The 20133-nt window shown below is 42.7% G+C and overlaps 1 protein-coding gene across 1 annotated transcript in view; it reads right to left on the reverse strand.

Annotated features, from left to right (window-relative positions):
• Positions 1–16368, reverse strand: part of LOC115160719 (potassium voltage-gated channel subfamily H member 7) — a 113536-nt gene extending 97168 nt beyond the window's left edge. The window contains exons 1-2 of the mRNA XM_029711040.1: positions 15827–16368; positions 14990–15220 (exon numbers count right to left, since the gene is read on the reverse strand). Of these exons, the coding sequence (XP_029566900.1) occupies positions 14990–15220; positions 15827–15902 (307 nt within the window). The 5' untranslated portion in view covers positions 15903–16368. The remainder of the gene's footprint in view (positions 1–14989; positions 15221–15826) is intronic.
• Between the last annotated feature and the right edge of the window lie 3765 nt (positions 16369–20133).

A 20133-nucleotide genomic window follows, 5' to 3' on the forward strand; every position in this document is an offset into this window, starting at 1 on the left:
TCTAGCGTCACTACTCTGGACGGTTCTGACTTAGAATATGTGGACAACTACAAATACCTAGGTGTCTGGTTAGACTGTAAACTCTCCTTCCAGACTCACATTAAGCATCTCAAATCCAAAACTAAATCTAGAATCAGCTTCCTATTTCGCAACAAAGCCTCCTTCACTCATGTTGCCAAACATACCCTCGTAAAACTGACTAATCTACCGATCCTTGACTTCGGCGATGTCATTTGCAAAATAGCCTCCAACATTCTACTCAGCAAATTGGATGTAGTCTATCATAGTGCCATCCATTTTGTCAAAAAAGCCCCATATACTACCCACCACTGCGACCTGTATGCTCTTGTTGGCTGGCCCTCGCTTCATATTCGTCGCCAAACCCACTGGCTCCAGGTCATCTATAAGTCTTTGCTAGGTAAAGCCCTGCCTTATCTCAGCTCACTGGTCACCATAGCAGCACCCACCTGTAGCACGTGCTCCAACAGGTATATTTCACTGGTCACCCCCAAAGCCAACTCCCCCTTTGGCCGCCTTTCCTTCCAGTTCTCTGCTGCCAATGACTGGAACGATGACTGGAACAAATTGCAAAAATCACTTAAGCTGGAGACTTATATCTCCCTCACTAACTTTAAGCATCAGCTGTCAGAGCAGCTTACCGATCATTGCACCTGTACATAGCCCATCTGTAAATAGCCCACCCAAATACCTCATCCCCATGTTGTTTTTATTATTTTTTCTCCTTTGCACCCCAGTATCTCTAGTTACACATTCATCTTCTGCACATCTATCCCTCCAGTGTTTAATTGCTAAATTGTAATTATTTCGCCACTATGACCTATTTATTGCCTTACCTCCCTAATCTTACTACATGTGCACACACTGTATATAGACTTTTCTATTGTGTTACTGACCTTATGTTTGTTTATCCCATGTGTAACTCTGTGTTGTTTGTGTCGCACTGCTTTGCTTTATCTTGGCCAGGTCGCAGTTGTAAATGAGAACTTGTTCTCAACTGGCCTACCTGGTTAAATAAATGTCACGACTTCCGCCGAAGTCGGCCCCTCTCCTTGTTCGGGCGGCGTTCGGCGGTCGACGTCACCGGCTTACTAGTTACCACCGATCTATGTTTCCTGTTCGTTTGCTTTTGTCTTAATTATACACACCTGTTTATGATTCCCTGATTATGTTCATTATTTAACCCTGTTTGTCTTATCTGTGATTGTTTCATGTTTTGTGGTTGTTGGAGGTGTTTCTCCCGACCCTGTATTATTGCTGTGGAAGAAGTTTTATTGTGGTTTTGAGTAAACACGTTTTTTTTGCACTCATCCCTGTGTCCTGCGCCTGACTCCGATACTTCTCCTAACGAAAGAATTACAATAAAAGTGAAATACAATTTTACATTTAAAAAACAAGGAGGGACTAACTTGTCTAATAAGAAACAGTGGTTTTCATTTTCCATTGCGAAACGTTTTGCTATTGTGTGCACTACTGAATATGACCGAGTTACCACCTCCACTCTCTGAGTTGTAGATCATTCACAGGTAGGTTGGGTCATTGAAACTGGCAGGTCCAGGAGAATACAAAGTGCTGATAGTGTACATTAGTGTCTCTACCAGTGATTGGATGCCTATCATTATCAATTCCAGTCGGTGGGTTCAAGTTTCCCTTCAAGTGTTACTCTATGGGATCTAGCATCGCCTAAGGTGCTCTCTCAGCACCCCAGCATGATCCCCGTCTTCAGACCCCACACTCACAGATGGTCAAATTGAGATTTCCAGCTCTTTACCTTGGTCCTATTGAATGTCAGATACCAGGCCACAGAGGAATGCCGATCTTAGTGATGCTGTGGCCTTTCAGGATAATGCATCCATCATGGTTAAAGCTTTTATCAAGCTGACTATGAATGCGTAAGGTCCGCGGGCAAAGCAATTGTGTAATTTAGAAGATGTATAGATATTTGCGGTTGAGGAAAATAATGTCGTAACTGAAAGATTTGACAGTCTTATAATTTCAAATTTTCCCAATAGTCAGCAAAGGGACAAGTTGAGAAGGGATATCACGTCTTAATTTTCTTCATATTCAACTTGTTGACCATAATAAGTCTAAATTGATAGAGGCTAGAACTATCTGAATTACATAACTATTTTATCTCCGCTGTTGAAAACTAAATGTTAGTCTAAAAGAAATGGTAGATAATGTCTAGATGCTTTTTATAGTGGAGATCAAGTTTATAAAGTGCCTGGCTGGGCTGATGAGACAGATGGAACAGGCATTTTAACTAGACTATATTTCCACCATCAATAATTCAAAACATATGCTAATTGAGCCATTATTGCCAAAGGTCTACAGCTGTGTGGTGGTGCTCTTAGTCTTTTATTTATTTATTTATTTTACCTTTATTTTATCAGGGAGTCATACTGAGACCAAGGACTCTTTTACAGATGAGCCCTGAATTACATAAGTGACAGAAAATACAAAATGCAAGCAGAATACAAAACGCAAGCAGAAAGTCACGGTCATAAAAAAAGAAATAAACACATTCTTCGGTAAAAAGATCTTCAATCATCTTTGTAAATTAGCATAGAGGCACCAAAACATTACATTTAAGAACATTTTGAAGATTGTTCCACAAATAAGGTGCAAAAAAACTAAAAGATAGAGAACTAGAGAACAAAGGAATTTGCAGAGTTAGCCATCCCTGAGACCGGGTGTGGTAACTCAAATGTCTAAAGTTTAGTAATGATGTTAGGTACAGTCTGACTTTTTGTAAAAGAGCTTTCTTTATAAATGAAAAAAATAACAATGTATCAACCTATGTGACATCAAAGAGGGCCAACCAACTTTCAGATAGAGAATGCAGTGATGAGTGCTAAAATTGTCGCCCGTAACAAAGCGGGGTGCACTATGATAAACTGCATTTAACGGCTTTAATGAAGCGGCAGCTACATTCATATAGATGATGTCACCATAGTGTAGGACTGATAGGAACGTCGACTGAATAATCTGCTTTCTACTATTTAGCGAGAGGCAGGATCTACTTCTGCAGAAGAAGCCCATTTTTATTCTCAGCTTCTCAACTAACTCATCAATATACTTTTTAAAAAACAGTTTTCATCTATCCAGATGCCCTGATACTTGTAAGCAGGGACACGATCAATATGGACACCATCCAAAGTACATAAGCTTAAATCATCATAATTATTTTTATGTGCTCCAGAGAACAACATATGCAGAGTTTTACCTGCGTTCAATACTCATTTCAGGCGAATAAAGTTTTTCTGTAATACAATGAAGGCAGACTATAGTTCAGATAGAGCCTTGTCAACCGTGGGGGCAATAACATATACAACAGCATCATCGGCATACAAGTGCATGTTACAATTTTTTACAGACAAGTCAATATTTTGTATGTACAGATGACCTGGCCTCCACAATCACCAGACCTCAACCCAAATGAGATGATTTGGGATGAGTTGGACCACAGAGTGAAGGAAAAGCAGCCAACAAGTGCTCAGCATATGTGGGAACTCCTTCAAGACTGTTGGAAAATAATTCCAGGTGAAGCTGATTGAGAGAATGCCAAGCATATGCAAAGCTGTCATCAAGGCAAAAAAGTGTCTACTTTGAAGAATAGAAAATATATTTTGATTTGTTTCACACTTTTTTGGTTACTACATGATTCCATATGTGTTATTTCATAGTGTTGATGTCTTCACTATTATTCTACAATGTATAAAATAGTAAAAATAAAGAAAAACCCTTGAATGAGTAGGTATGTCCTAACTTATGACTGGTACTGTATATGGCACCTCCCTCTTTTTGTAACCTGTCACATCTAAATACATTATAATAACGTACTTCAATGTCTTTATCAGAGATATAACCATTTAACCAAGTTTCTGAGAGAGCCATGATGTCAGGACACAAGTCCTGTACCCAAATGTCAATTGTGTCCATTCTTTTTTATCATACTTCGCACATTTAGGTGCATTAGGCCAAGCCTCCTACAATATTTCAAGTCAGAGGGGGTATTTAGCTCATTCCCATAAGAGCTAACAGGCATAGGGTCATCTGCAGCTACTAGTTCAGTGAGCTGAGACTTTGCCATGGTCGCTGGCCAACCACGTGAGAGCAGAGCAGACTGAGCATTTGACAGACATCCCTCAAGACACTGGATGTAGGAGCTGGGGCGGGAACTGGGAGAGCAGAGCAGTCCACCCGGATGAAGCTCCCTCCAAAGGAGTGGAACTGCTGCAGGGGACCGGTGGGGCTGCCAAAACCCTGTTCTGGGTGTAGACAGGAAACCTTGGTGTGGCTCCTGTTGCAGGGTTGGGGCTGCCATTGGGGATAGGAGTGTTCCAGGCGTGTCCTGAGTATGGGAGTAGGGAGAGTAACCAAAACTAGCCTGGGAGGGAGGTTGTGGGGTGAATTGAAGAGGGTGGAACGCAGTGTGGCTGGCGAAGCGCCAAACTCTCAGCATATGTAGGGTGACGATGTGAATGATACATAGGCCGGTTCTGGTTGAGCTGTGCTGAGGCGAGCCTGGTCTGGTTGAGCTGTACTGAGGTGGGCCTGGTCTGGTTGAGCTGTGCTGAGGCGGGCCTGGTCTGGTTGAGCTGTGCTGAGGCGGGCCTGGTCTGGTTGAGCTGTGCTGAGGTGGGCCTGGTCTGGTTGAGCTGTGCTGAGGTGGGCCTGGTCTGGTTGAGCTGTGTTGAGGCGGGCCTGGTCTGGTTGAGCTGTGCTGAGGCGGGCCTGGTCTGGTTGAGCTGTGCTGAGGCGGGCCTGGTCTGGTTGAGCTGTGCTGAGGCGGGCCTGGTCTGGTTGAGCTGTGCCTGGTCTGGTTGAGCTGTGCTGAGGCGGCCCTGGTTTGGTATATTTGTGCTGAGGCGGGCCGGGTCTGGTTGAGCTGTGCTGAGGTAGGCTTGTTGTGGTAGAGCTGTACTGAGGTGGGCCAGGTGTGGAAAAGCTGTGATGATGCGGGCCTAGTCTGGTAGAGCTCTGCTGTGATGGGCCGGGTCTGGTAGAGCCATGCTGTGATGGGCCGTGTCTGGTAGAGCTGTGTTGAGGCGGGCCTGGTCTGGTAGAGCTGTGCTGAGGAAAGCCTGGTCTAGTAGCATGGGAGGGAGGTTGTAGGGGGAATTGAAGAGGGTGGTGTGGAGGGCAGTGTACCCGGCAATGTTCCTAACTCTGCGTGTGGCCTCTTTGACTGCGTCTCCTGGAGAAGTGGTGGAGGGTGGTGTGGCTGGCTGTTCGCCAGTCTGTATGGCACCACCGGATCCAGGTCTAAAGGAGTGTCTGATTTGTCTCAGGGAGTTGGTGGCTGGTCTGTGGCTCCTGTGGGGTGAGGTGGACTGGCCACCCAAAGCAGAATCCTTTAACATCCTTGCGAAAGAGGACGTTAAACATGCGTGTTGGGCACACATGTCATTGGTCCCTGTGTGAATGATGATATGACTGGGGGAGCCAAGCTGGGCCACAGTCAAGAGCTCCAAAGCTCTCTCTCTAATTAAAACCTTCCACTGGAGTCCATCATTAATATAATGTCTGATTTCTCATCAGGTCTGTGGAGGATGGCAGGAGTGATGGGAATAATTACAGGGCGTGAGTTGGGGATGGAGGGGGTCAGCTGGGTTGGTGCATTGGTTGGTTGGGTTGGTTGGTGGGTTCTGATTCAGCTGTTGGCTTGGTTCTAGGTTTTTGTGAGACTTTGTAGAGTGGATGGTGGTGGCTGGATAATTCCTGCCTTAGCTCATGTAACTCCTTCTGCAGGTCCTGCAGGTCCTGCATGTAGCTGGTGTTGACTGTACCGGACAGTTCCTCTCTTAGTCTGCCCACTTCCATCCTTAGAGTCTGGTTGTCCTCCTCAACATTCTTCACTGCACACTGCAGTTCCCGGATCTCCTCCCTATGCTGACGCACCAGGCTGATCTCCTCTAATAGATGCTGTGGTACTGCAGGTGTCACGTGTGAGAGGCATACTCAGGGCTGTGTCTGCTGCAGGCGAGGGAGGGAGAGGGACCCTGTGGACTACATACTGGGGCACAGATGGAGTGGAGGCTGTTGTAGGTAGTGGCAGTGAAGAGGTTTTAAGTTCAGCAACAAGAGGTTTTAGTTGGTCGAAGTAGCGGACAAATTGATCCAGACTGGCCTCTGAACCTTGAACATCACAGTGCCGTTATAATAAATGTTAATGTTACATTTGGGGGTGGAATCAATGTAGAGTTGTTTATTGTTCTGTTTTCTGACATTTTAAGTTCATTATTGGTATTTTGGAGAGCTGTGTGCCAAGCATTAGGATCCTCTGTGTACTGTAGAACAGAAGTTCTCCTTCTATTTTCTTGTTTGCTTGTGGGATGTAGTCCCTCTGAGTCTCTGGGGATTCTCTTAGAAATGTATTTGTTCATTTATTTTTTTCATGACTCACTTGTAACATTTATCGTGGAGAAATTACAAGATTATGTTATAATACTGTTATTGCATCGAATGGTTATTTTATGCAACAGAATCGGGTTCTTAGAACTCTATTGTGTCTGTGTGAACTGAGAGGAGCTTCTGAGGTTTAACTCTAGCAACTGATTGATGATGGTCTTGTTGTCTCTCGGAGCTCGCATTCCAGAGAATGAGTTGGTGTTTGTGTACTGGGAAGTACCAGGGTGGAGGTGACTCGGGTATGGATAATGATGCGGGGAACCTTGTTTTGGGGGCCAGACCGTGGTTTCCACACAATGAGAACAGTCTTTACAGTCTTTCATACAAATCCTAACCTTGTGACCAATTCCACACATCTGTTGTTTGTCATGTGGACTAAGGGGGTGTATCTTTTCTATAAAAGATCTTTGTATTCTTTGTGTCGGGGCTCTCAACCCAACAGTCACCATGTTGGGTCAACCGGCCATCGTTATTACTCTATCCCTTCCATATTAAAAGATTTTGAACAAAAGTAATATCCTGATTGGTGACTGACCTTGTCTCTCCTCATTATTGATGAGAATGTCCACGACCCATTTTCAGGACACGTGATGGCAAGGTCTCTGAAACAATGCTTAGAGAATGCCTCAATCTTCATCCCCCTGGTGACCTCTTTAAACAATGCACTCTGCTCTAGAATGATGTGCACGTGCCTCTTGATGAAAGCACTTATTTAAATAATGCACCTATAGAGATAAATGCACTGTTTAAACAATGCACTTTTATGAATAACACAAATAAAGATGCTAAATGTGTTTTTCAATGAAACAACACGTTACACATAAATGAAGATACTCTCTCGATGTTTAGGATCTTCCCACCTCATTTTCAAGTGCTCTTTTGCTTGTTTGTTTGCTCGTCTGAATGCTTGTTTTCTTATCAAGGCCTGAAATGTCCTCCAGAAATCCCTCAGAAATCCTTACTCTTTCACCCTGTGTTGGTTTTGTGTTTGTTTGTCTATGTCCTAACTCTTCTTGTTGTCCTTGTTGGTTTTATAGTCCACCCCGTTACCATTCCTTTCTTGCGTTGCCTGACGATTCAGCAGATGACCCTTGCACGCACAAAGCCGATCAATCTCTCAAAACTACTTCCACAAAAGAAATGCATCTTCCAATTCCTCTAGATGTGCAGAACACAGCAATCAAGAACAAAAAATTAAACTGTTCACATACAATAAAATCATTTAACAAACAATTTAAATTTAAGGAGGAGCTCTTCTTAAGTGCTGCTGCTCCTGTAATTGGTCAACAAAAGTCCAGGCAGCCTTGAAGTACAGCATTTTTATGAGCAAGAGAAGTCTGAAAGCGTCCAGAAAAGTGAGGTTAGGACAGTGTTATATGTAGAACTTCATGTCCATCTCTTAAATAAACTATCTTTAGTGCTCCCACTAAGTAAGGGTGTTTACACTACGTTATAATGAAAACAAAATTGATAAAGGCGTACACGTTTTGTTATTTTGTTCAGCAGACTCTTCTTAAGGTTAAATTGGCATGGTAGCTTGTCCAATGAGGGAGAAGCATTCTCATATTACATATTTTTAACACTGACCTTCAAAAACAAAAATTTTATGAATCACAACAATTAGACATAAAAACAACCGTTCTAGATGGTGTAAGCTATACGTGACACTCTCCATGGTTATCTTGCTAATACATTGTGACGTGGTTGTTACAGGGCTGTGCTGCTGAGGCCATACACAACTGCACTGACGCATAGCCAATTAAGAGGGGAATATGTAAGGGGAGGGGAGGGAAGGCATGCTAACCCTTTGTTTGGAGTCTCTTGGCCATGTGGCCATATCTCGCCTCAGTGAGACTGCTCCAAGCTAGTCATCGTAGCTTACTTTCATCTTTCATCAGTGTCTTCCAATACTGAACATATTTATCTAGCTAGATAGCTGATATTTGTCATCCAGTGGGCTGGAATGGCTAATCAGCTGGCAAAAGTTCATTGGAAGCTAAAACAGATGATTTGGTGACCATTGGATTGGATTCAACAATGCCCCCTTGAGATGGAGATAGGAATTCATATGTGCATATGTAGGGTGACTAGGCAAGGATTTTGTCCTTGATGTGCTGTCCAATACTCCATCTGTCACCAATTCAGAGTTGATCAGCTTTTTTGTCAGATGATAATTACATCAAGCCGGTGTAGAACAGGATTTATATCTTTGGAGAATAAACCAGGGTTGATTTATTGAAGAAATCTACCACAAAATGAATTACATGTTTTTTTTTACATTCTATTAGAGTTCCATTTCTAGTTTGTTCTCACAGAGAAGTCTTTATGTAGTTGCCTGGAGATGCGACTACAACAGACTGGAGGAAGCTGCACTACTGTCACCTGATCTCAAATTAAAACCTGATCTGTTTTCATTTCATGTTTTAATCAGTACTCCGATAGACTGGCTTCCATCTGCTAAATGCCTGACTCTGACGAAGGGGAAACACTCAATGCATTTTGAGACATACTGGGAGAAACCAAAGAGGCAAAGATCAATAAAAAATGCATGCGCCTCCTTTTGCCTGCCACCATCCTGGTCTCTTGCAGCAGCCGAATGTGGTACCCCCCCCCCCATCTGGCAATTCTAGCAAATGCCAGATGGTCTGGACCATGTTTTAGTTGGGTGGGCTGGTTCGAAATTGACACACACAAAAATATTTGTTTTAATATAAAATAAGGTGACATGTCCGGCAGCCCATGCTCAATTTCTCTGTTATACTAATCTATAACGAGCCTGGGTGGGCAATGGTCGTCCCCCTGCCAAGATGAGCTTTACCGGTTTTCTGATAGGCTGAGCTGAGGTCATGCAAACTCCCATTCAAAGTCAAACGCTGCATCAGCCTAGAGACCTGCTCCGACTCTGTTATCAGTTAGTCAGCCAAGATCATGGGTCGTAAAATAAATGAAAAGGGTGACTTTAAATGTAGATAGAGCACATTCTATTCTACATTGTCAATTCACTCAAACTTCCTATTTTTTGGGGGCGGATAAAACCATGATTTGGTCAAACAGTAAAGTGCATTATCCTCATGATTCTTGTAATAAAAGTGTGTGCCCTGCCCCTGTGCCTGTTTTGATGTAGCCTGTTGCTGTATGAGCGATCCACTCTTCTCTCCCCCCCATGCGCTGTCAATAAAATGTTGTTCTGATCATATAACATTTCAAAATGCAATTGCGGGAAAAACAAAGCTTTGGAAGTTTCATCCCCTTGTCCCTGTTGAAGAAAGGAGGGCCTCAGCTTTCTGTAGGTATCTGTAAAGTGTACGCTGGGAGTCGGGAAGCAAGTACAGGGAGTGCAAATGTAATAAAATAAAAAAAACTTGGAACAAAACAAGAAACACGAAAAGTGTACAGCCGGTCACTTCTGCTGAGGCATGGGAGCCTGACGAGGCTCCCGCGCCTCAGCCGGCTCCTCAGCAGAAGCGACCAGCCCGTTCCTGGTCCTTCAGGGCCGTCCCTCTGGCCGGCATCGTCCTGCGGCTAGAGCCACACGTCAGGTAGGGGGTACTGTCACGTGTACTCCCGCACCCCCTCTCCGGCGCTTGACGTCGCCAGATTATTACGCACACCTGCCACCATCGTTACGCGCACCTGCGCCTCATGAGATTCACCTGGACTCCATGAACTTCCTGATTACCTCCCCTATATATTTCACTCCCTCCCCGTGGTTCTTTCCTCAGGCGTTATTAACTCTGTTTCTGTTTCATGTCTGTACACTTTTCATGTTTCTTGTTTTGTTCCACATTCATTTATTTATAACATTTGCTCTCCCTGTACTTCCTCAGGTGCAGAACCCCAAATGAACTAGCCTATGATAGTTAGTGCATATAAAGATGTGCATAATTCATCTCTATTGAACGAAACAACAATTAAGTCAAATATAGCAACTGTAGTCTAATTGGCAACACAAAATTCATGGCAATCACTGGATTGGGTTGCACAAAACATCTTGAGTCATGCATTCCTCATTGGATGTGCTAGAAGAAACAACTTATTTCTTGAATACCTCCATATTCTATGTATTACACTTCTTAATAAAGCACTATAAATGACTTTATAAGATGGTTATTCAGGATGTGGAGTCTGACCAAATCATGGGCTGGTGCCACCAACTGTAAAAGTTAGTGGCAGCAGGGAAACCAAGGGAAAATGTTAATCTGGAGCCCTGAAATAGTAATTAACACTTAGGTTAGGTGTTGATTCAGGGGATCACATATGCCAAGAACTAATTTGCAAGATAGCTTAAGTCGTTAGCTTGGCTTTTATAACGAATAAGACTTAAGCAGACAGGCAGACAGAAAACAAAAGAAGCGCAGTGACAGCAGTGTCTAAGTAGGGTGTGTAGGGTCAGGATGTGGGCTGGTGTGGATAAAATGCCAGTGGTCGAATTCTTGTCCCAGTCCGCCCCTGGGGGGGAGACGTCCATTCAGCTCCTCAAAGGGGAGTCACCTTTGAAATCAGGCACCCACACACATACCTCAGCAGCACGGCTAGCTAAGCTGGGACTGTTCCCTTTATCCATTTAACTCCACCACACTGCTCAGTGTCAGCTTCCCTTTGTTCACACTCATTCAGTTACTAAGTATTATTGCACCCCTCGGAATAGGATCATTTTGCAAAAGCCCCCGCAAAGGAAGGCATTTACCTTATTGATTAGGAATCTTCATTGAGAGCGAAGACATTGCGATTGTGGATTTATCTCTTCTCACAATCATTTACTATTCAACACCTAGATAATAGATACAATTGCCCTGTGGCGAAGGTTTTGGCCGTGTATCTCACTGTGGTCTTCATTTTCCTTCTGCCTTAATTTCTCAGCGCACGCTTAAGCAGCTTAACTTTTCTGCTTTCTTCAGGTCAAAGAGCTGGCTGATGTGTGGCTGATGATGATGTCACTGGGCTTTCTTAATCACTGACAGTGCATCCCACGATCCGCCACAGTGGGAACATGACAGTATGACAACCAAAAGAGACTCTAATAAGCGCGACTATTCCCATCTACAGTTTTATGTTAACAATTCTGCGTGACTATGATTCATTTGATAGTGCTTCCTGTTAGACAGTAAGGGTGAGCAAGAGCGAGGGAGAGAGCGCCTGAGGTCTAACACCACCGAGTTGTGACTCATATGATTTAATATTGATTAGACACACACATCCTCAATTTCCTCTGCCGGGACCTATCGCCTATTCATCCTTATGCTGAACTATTTTTGTATGCTGTCAACACTGTCTCACCCCTCTTGTGCCTAATGTAATTTACACTAGGTGAAATGGGATAGGCTTTTACAAAATGACCCACTGAGAATCCAAAAACTATTATTGGTTTGCAGGGGTTCTGATAGCTCAGAATGGGGTCAAACAAGGAGACAACAAACACAGCCACTTTCCAGTCCATCAGCTTTCATTTGTAGGAAGTGAACTTGTGTCGATAGGGCCATTGCTCTCAAGGATGTCATGACGCTTGCATATGCGTTCCCATCTACAGGAGCCTGTGGATTGTGTCCTTCCATAGCGCTATAATGCATTTACGCTGTAAGCTGCTCACTCCTATTCACTGCAGTGCCATCCTTGACATGTTTATTCATGAGCTCCGCGGCTCACTCTAGACTCCTCAGAGCAGTATTAAGAGTCATGTCTCGAGGCACAGGAGGGAGGGCAGGAGAGCAAGTGTAATGATTCTGTTTGAATGTGTCTTATGGCTTTTACTCTGCTCCCATTCCTTATTAACCATGATCGACACATTGAGTTTATACAGAACTACACAGTGACTAAAGTGCCTTTAAAACCCTGCTCTTCATAGTGGTACATGTTCAAAGAGCCGCCTAGAGTATTTTGTGTAATTTTCTTTCTCCAGGATTCAAAAAATATATTTTCAACTTACTAGAGGAGCATCTGGCTCTGATTTCCACGTGATTAGCAGAAATCTGTCTAGGCTGATGACTGCTGCTTCAGGAAGATTAAAAATGGAACTATCTGGATTTTCCTGTACATCTACAGTCAGTTTAGGGAGCTGCAAAGCGCCAAGGCAAATGTTTCATTATGTACACAGTATAGTTAACCACATAAGAGAAGAAGATTACATTCACATTTTAGTCATTTAGCAGATGCTCTTATCCAGAGCGACTTACAGTAGCAATTAGGGTTAAGTGCCTTGCTCAAGGGCACATCGACAGTTTATTCACCTAGACGGCTCGGGGATTGGAACCAGCAATTTTTGGTTTACTGGCCCAACGCTCAACTGCTAGGCCACCTGTCATGAGCCAAGGCACACAAAAAAATTCAACCTGACTTCCTGTCGTCATATACTATACCCCGAAAAGGGGAGCAACAGCACATTGACTTGGAGGGGGTATTATACTGACCAAAAAGCACTCTGCCTGAAGATGATATTAGTGGCATTACATGCGTAGATGTGTCATTGAGCATCAACTTCATTTTAATTCACTGCGACTTCACAGAGGGCGGCAGTACTGCTGCCTGCACTGAAAACAGTTCATATCATGTCTAGAGTTTAGCTAAAAAAGCACTCCACCCATGTGGAACACAGTGGCCCAAGGAAATGGAAGCCAAAGAGGACTGAAGGTCCTCACGAGAACGGTCAAACAGGGCTAGAAGAGGAAAAACAACATCTGCTTTTGGAGTGAAAAATGAGATGTATTTTGGTTTTGTTTTGCCAAAGGATTCAAGGACCTGGAACATATGACGGAATAACAATGCCTCATAGACATACTGTACAGTTACGGCAGCTCCTTGTCCTTGTATTTGTGTGGTAATGAGTAAGGCCCAGAGTTTTTTCAGGTCAGTTCATGTGGTCAGGAAAAAACATAGAATTAGGAAATAGAATAGTAATTTAATAGGATCTCTGTGGGAAAAACTCTGAACCGACAGTTAAATAGGAGGAAAATAGAAAAGCCCACCTGTGAAGCTGGTGTGCATCCCAAATGCCACACTATTGGAAATATAGTGCATACATTTTGTGCACTGTGTAGGGAATAGGGTACTATTTGGAAACAGCACTGGTCGTAACATGTTTACAGTTCCAGTCTGATGACGGTACATTGAGTACTAAATTAATTGTTTTGTTCATACTCTCATAGATTTCTCTATAAGGATTGTAGCTGGGCTTGGCTGTCTCTCCACTGTTGAGAGATTTTGTGGGATGGCATTCACACACTGCAGACATTCATTGATTTATTTTCACTGCGAAACAAGACTGTGCATTGAATCGCTATGAGCTATTTGTATCCTCATTAAAATAGTCTAGAACAGCCTTGGAGGCAGGAAGGTGAGTCTAAGCAAACTGTGCGCTAGACCAGAGGGAACTGAGACAGCACTTTCCTTTCCTCTGTCAGAAATAACACACTACTCCCTATTGTGTCATGGCAGCTGACCAAGCCCTGTTAACCTTGTCAGAGTCAAGATTCACTCTCTCTGCTGCGTGTATCTTGGTCAACAACTAAGACTAAGATAAAGTAAACTACCATTTTACCCCTGCCATACATAAAATACATCTGAAATTGATAGGATCTGCTGCTTCATACTGCTAGATGCTGAATGTCACTTTAATACCTCTCATATGCCGTGGTCTTAATACATTGTCGTGTTCAGCCTTCTGGTATTGTCTGCCAAGCCACTGATTACACCTCCATTATGCAATGGCAAATGTTTTTTTATCAAGCCAAAGATCATTGTCATAGGTTAGCTTGCTTCCTGGCTTAGAGTATAATAACATTTCCTGAAACTCTCTCATGACATCATACCTCATAATCAAAACGATGATATCCGTCACGGTTTAAGACAGGAATTGTAATTGATGGTAGCTACATATAATATTTTCCAGACAGCATATTTCAGTAAATGTAAGGGAAGATCCACATCATACATGGATAGGAAATATTTTTCCACAATTTGTTACGGATAGATTTTTGTCCTTTCCTACCTATAAATGTTGTTTTCCAAGAAAAAAATACCCAACCCTTGAATTGGCTTGTGGATTATTATAATTATCTTGTCATAGACGAAATACTCACATAACAGCCACAGTTTACTGCACAGTAGTCCACTGTACGGAAGATCAGTAAAGTAGCATCTACACGAATAGCGACATCTATTACGCAGGTCAATGGAGACAAATTCTTGATGGAAAGAAAGGCTCTCATTACTTCTCGTTGTCAAGTGCCCTGTCAAGACTGTACAACCTCATCTCTGCTGTGTTCACTGACTGTGTCTCTAATAGGATAACGCCACATTTAAGAGCTCAGCTAACCAAAACAAAGTAGCATCCCAAATTACAGCCTATTCCCTATATGGTGCACTAGAATCCACAGGTCTCTGGTCAAAAGTACAAAAGTAGTGCACTACATAGAGAATAGGATGCCATTTGGGACACACTTGATATGTTGAGGGGGCTGTCTTGTGGTGGGACTGTAGTTTATGGTTTCTCAGAGGCAGCCTGTCACACCTAGTGCATACCACCACCTCTCTTCTCTGTTGCTGGCCTGGTTCACTGACTCACCATCTTTGCGGTGATATGTGATTTCCACCTTGCGCTCCTCTGAGCCCATCAGAGCCTGGGCCACCTGGCTGATGGCATGTGTGTCAGTGTGATTGCCGTGGAGGAAGTCACAGGTGCATGGCTTCTGCATGACATCTGGTCTGGAATAGCCGGTCATCTCACAGAAGCCGTCATTACAGTAGATGATCGCACAGTTCTGTACCCGGGCATTGGCTATAACAAATTTCCTATCTGTAAGAAAACAAAAACAATACACAACGCTATCAAACCAATCTTTATGTACAGCAGTCTAGAGGTAATACATTACAATTTGAGAGTTTTTGAACATTGCTGTATTTGTAAACTGAAGACAGTCCAATACTTGATTTTATTATTGCAAAGGTAATATATATTTTTAAATAATTTTTGAGACTTTCTGAAACAACTCTTGATTCCTAAGTAAAACTATTGACTTGAAGCATACAGGAGCATAGGAGATAAATAATAATAATAATAATAATAATTGATTGGACTAAAATATTTATTTTCTAGACACCCAATGCACTTTACATAGTAAGGGGGAAGCTCAACTCATCCACCACTAATGATACTAAATAGATAGTAAATAGATAGTAATAGATAATAAATATATAGTAAAGCTCAACAAAGTACATTATTGACACTTGATTTGTCAGTAACAAATTGATTTAAATTAACAAACCCCATTCTCAATTGGACAAGTTCAAACTGTTTTTAAAACGTAACTTCATTTCCAAAACAGACTGATATACACGACTGCCACAGTGCCAAGAATAACACTTTAGAATAAAACGATGATACCTGGGATGGTATACTTACTCTGTCCCTCGAATTTCCGTATTATTATTCCAAGAAATGTATTTTGTGGCGCAACGTGACCTCTCCGAACAGGCATGATTATTCCGTGGTCTGAATAAAGGCGCTTTCGCAATGAGACCTGAAGTTACTGTTGTTGATTCCTCTTCATTACATTTCCTTTGTCACAAATCATAGCCTACTCGACGCACACGCACTTTCCACTTTAAATGACCTTTCCCAAATTCACAAGAATACGCTTTAGCCTGCATGCATCCCGGAGCATTTGAACGACTCCTTGCCGATACGCACGGAATCGGGGAGGATTGCCTGGGTCAGATGTAGTTTGTAAACCATTTCTAGTTGAAGATGGATGCGATCTTGACGTTCTCTGTGGTGATGTGGTGGACGACTAGAGGACAGGGGCTGATATGCCAGGGGAGTGACGTTACCCCTAGGGGCTTAGTGCACAGCGCTGCCACCTCGGGTAAGGTTCATTCTTAGCGCTGAGAAAACATACATCAGTCAAGCAATCTCGAAAAGCTGTACAGTATGTCCTCTTCGGTGCGCATGTAATACGTGCTCAATGAGTTGCATCTTTGAGTTGGAGCCACGTGTTTTTATTTACGTACAGTATAGCATCCATGGACAGAATATTCATGAACAAGCTTTGAGTTCATAGTACAAATAAAGTAAAAAGTTCACCATAAATGAAATATTTACTTTATCCATCGTATTTGTGATGTCATTAATATACAGCTTGAGCGTTACCATTTCAAACTGATAACATGAAAGCGTTCTGTAACAAATTGTGAGTAACCTACTGTGTGCTGCAGCCTAGTAATAGCGCACGAGGACTTGTCCATGGTGCTGAAGTTTCAGCGATGACACATGGGCGCAATTGAGACCGCATGATTTCCTTGTAAAATATTGTTTAGCATTGATTGTATAGCCTATTGACCGTTTTTAATGATTTGTATAGTTCTACCTTGTTGTGTAGCAAAACATAATTTAAATTGACTCAGTAGGTGTTACATTCCAATTTCTATGAAACCCATACCTGTCTAATACGCAGCTCAGATAATCTCCGTAAAAATATGCAAATGTGTGCAGAATGAAAAGCCCGTCATCCTGTCCTGCAACATCTGCCCATGTATTTTAGTATAGGAGCTCATCGCCTATCTGCTCCATTAAGAAAACGGGTTGAATGAAGGCATGCCTGACAAACACAACAATATGTACAATAGAGAACCTTAGCATGTGTGCTGCACGTGTCCCTTTCTCTTCTCATTTCACTGTCAGCTATTACAAAGTCTTACATAATATTTTGTCTTCTAGCATTATTTTTTTTCCCAGCACTGCTATTTTCATCTCAGTGTGATATATTTATATCAGCACGTTTGAACTGCAAGCAAATATACAACACAATAAAAATATACTCTAATCTCAATTTAGCCATATTTTGGCTTCTGGCGAAACTTACACTATATATACATAAGTATGTGGACACCCCTTACAATGAGTGGATTCGCTATTTCAGCCACACCCGTTTTTGACAGGTGTATAAAATCAATATGAGGCAGCCATCATTCAACACCCTCCTTACATAATGTTATTGCCATCTGTTTCCATTCTCTGGGCTACATACGCTGATACAACATCCCTAACACACAATAAAGCCATCACACTCAACAGGACTCCTGGACAGGCCTCTAAAATAGCCCCTAATGGCAGGAGGCCTGCAATTTACATAGTGATACATGACTCAGTGTCTCTGTTGTAGGTGTCTCCGTTTACAGTCATATTAGATGCCTGTAGGCGGAAGAGGGAAGACTTCTGAAGTTCTGCTTGTTTCGACTGCCCCTAAAAACCAACTAATCCCTTTGAAAAGGGCCTACAGTTGAAGTCGGAAGTTTACATACACCTTAGCCAAATACATTTATACTAAGTTTTTCACAATTCCTGACATTTAATCCTAGTAAAAATTCCCTTTCTTAGGTCGGTTAGGATCACCACTTTGTTTTAAGAATGTGAAATGTCAGAATAATTGTAGAGAGAATTATTTTTTTCAGCTTTTACTTCTTTCATCACATTCCCGGTGGGTCAGAAGTTTACATACACTCAATTAGTAATTGGTAGCATTGCTTTTAAATTGTTTAACTTGTGTCAAACGTTTCGGGTAGCCTTCCACAAGCTTCCCACAATAAGTTGAGTGAATTTTGGTCCATTCCTCCTGACAGAGCTGGTGTAACAGTCAGGTTTGTAGGCCTCCTTGCTCGCACACACTTTTACAGTTCTGCCCACATATTTTCTATAGGATTGAGGTCAGGGCTTTGTGATGGCCACTCCAATACCTTGACTTTGTTGTCCTTAAGCCATTTTGCCACAACGTTGGAAGTATGCTTGGAAGACCCATTTGTGATCAAGCTTTAACTTCCTGACTGATGTCTTGAGATGTTGCTTCAATATATCCACATAATTTTCCTCCTTCATGATGCAATCTATTTTGTGAAGTGCACCAGTCCCTGATGGTGTTCTTCGGCTTGCAGGCCTCCCCCTTTTTCCTCCAAACATAACGATGGTCATTATGGCCAAACAGTTCTATTTTTGTTTCATCAGACTAGAGGACATTTCTCCAAAAAGTACAATCTTTGTCCCCATGTGCAGTTGCAAACCGTAGTCTGCCTTTTTTATGGCGGTTTTGGAGCAGTGGCTTCTTCCTTGCTGAGCAGCCTTTCAGGTTATGTCGATATAGGACTCGTTTTACTGTGGATATAGATACTTTTGTACCTGTTTCCTCCAGCATCTTCACAAGGTCCTTTGCTGTTGTTCTGGGATTGATCAGGAAGGAGACAGAACGCGTCTCAGAACGGTCTCTCAGAACGGTCCCATGGTGTTTATACTTGCGTACAATTGTTTGTACAGATGAACGTGGTGCCTTCAGGCGTTTGGAAATTGCTAATAAGGATGAACCAAACTTGTGGAGGTCTACAATTTTTTTTCTGAGGTCTTGGCTGATTTCTATTCATTTTCCCATGATGTCAAGCAACGAGGCACTGAGTTTGAAAGTAGGCCTTGAAATACATCCACCTCCAAATGACTCAAATGATGTCAATTAGCCTATCAGAAGCTTCTAAAGCCATGACATCATATCCTGGAATTTTCCAAGCTGTTTGAAGGCACAGTCAACTTAGTGTATGTAAACTTCTGACCCACTGGAATTGTGATACAGTGAGTTATAAGTGAAATAATCTGTCTTTAAATGACTGGGTCATGCACAAAGTAGATGTCCAGACCGACTTGCCAAAACTATAGTTTGTTAACAAGAAATTTGTGGAGTGGTTGAAAAATGAGTTTTAATGACTTCAACCTAGGTGTATGTAAACTTTCGACTTCAACTGTAGCCATGCAATCTCCATAGACAAACATTGGCAGTAGAATGGCCTTACTGAAGAACTCAGTGACTTTCAAAATGGCACCGTCATGGGATGCCACCTTTCCAACAAGTCAGTTAATAAAAAATTCTGTCCTGCTAGAGTTGCCCCGGTCAACGGTAAGTGCTGTTATTGTGAAGTGGAAACGTATAGGAGCAACAGCAGCTCAGCCGTGAAGTGGTAGGCAACACAAGCTCACAGAACGAGACCGCCTAGTGCTGAAGCGCGTAGTGCGTAAAAATCATCTGTCCTTGGTTACAACACACAATACCAATTTCCAAGCAAAGACAGCACAATAAATGTTTATTGGGAGCTTCATGAAATGGGTTTCCATGGCCAAGCAGCCGCACACAAGCCTAAGATCACTATGTGCAATCCCAAGTGTTGGCTGGAGTGGTGTAAAGCTTGCCACCATTGGATTCTGGGGCAGTGGAAGTACATTCTCTGCGTTGATGAATCAAGCTTCACCTGTCCAACGGATTGATCTGGGTTTGGTGGATGCCAGGAGAATGCTACCTGCCCCAATGCATAGTGCCAAATGTAAAGTTTGGTGGAGGAAGATTATTTTTTTATGAATTGTTTTTCATTGTTCGGGCTAGGCCCCTTAGTTCCAGTGAATGGAAATCTTAACGCTACAGCATACAATGACATTCTAGACGATTCTGTGCTTCCAACTTTGTGGCAACAGTTTGGGGAAGGCCCTTTCCTGTTTCAGCATGACAATGCCCACGTGCACAAAGTGAGGTCCATACAGAAATGGTTTGTCGAGATCGGTATGGAAGAACTTGACTGGCCTTCACAGAGGCCTAACCTCAACCCCATTGAACACCTTTAGGATGAATTGGAACGCCGACAGTGAGCCAGGCCTAATTGCCCAACATCAGTGTCCGACCTCAC

Source organism: Salmo trutta, chromosome 24 (assembly GCF_901001165.1).
Source record: "Salmo trutta chromosome 24, fSalTru1.1, whole genome shotgun sequence".
Lineage (NCBI taxonomy): Eukaryota > Metazoa > Chordata > Actinopteri > Salmoniformes > Salmonidae > Salmo > Salmo trutta.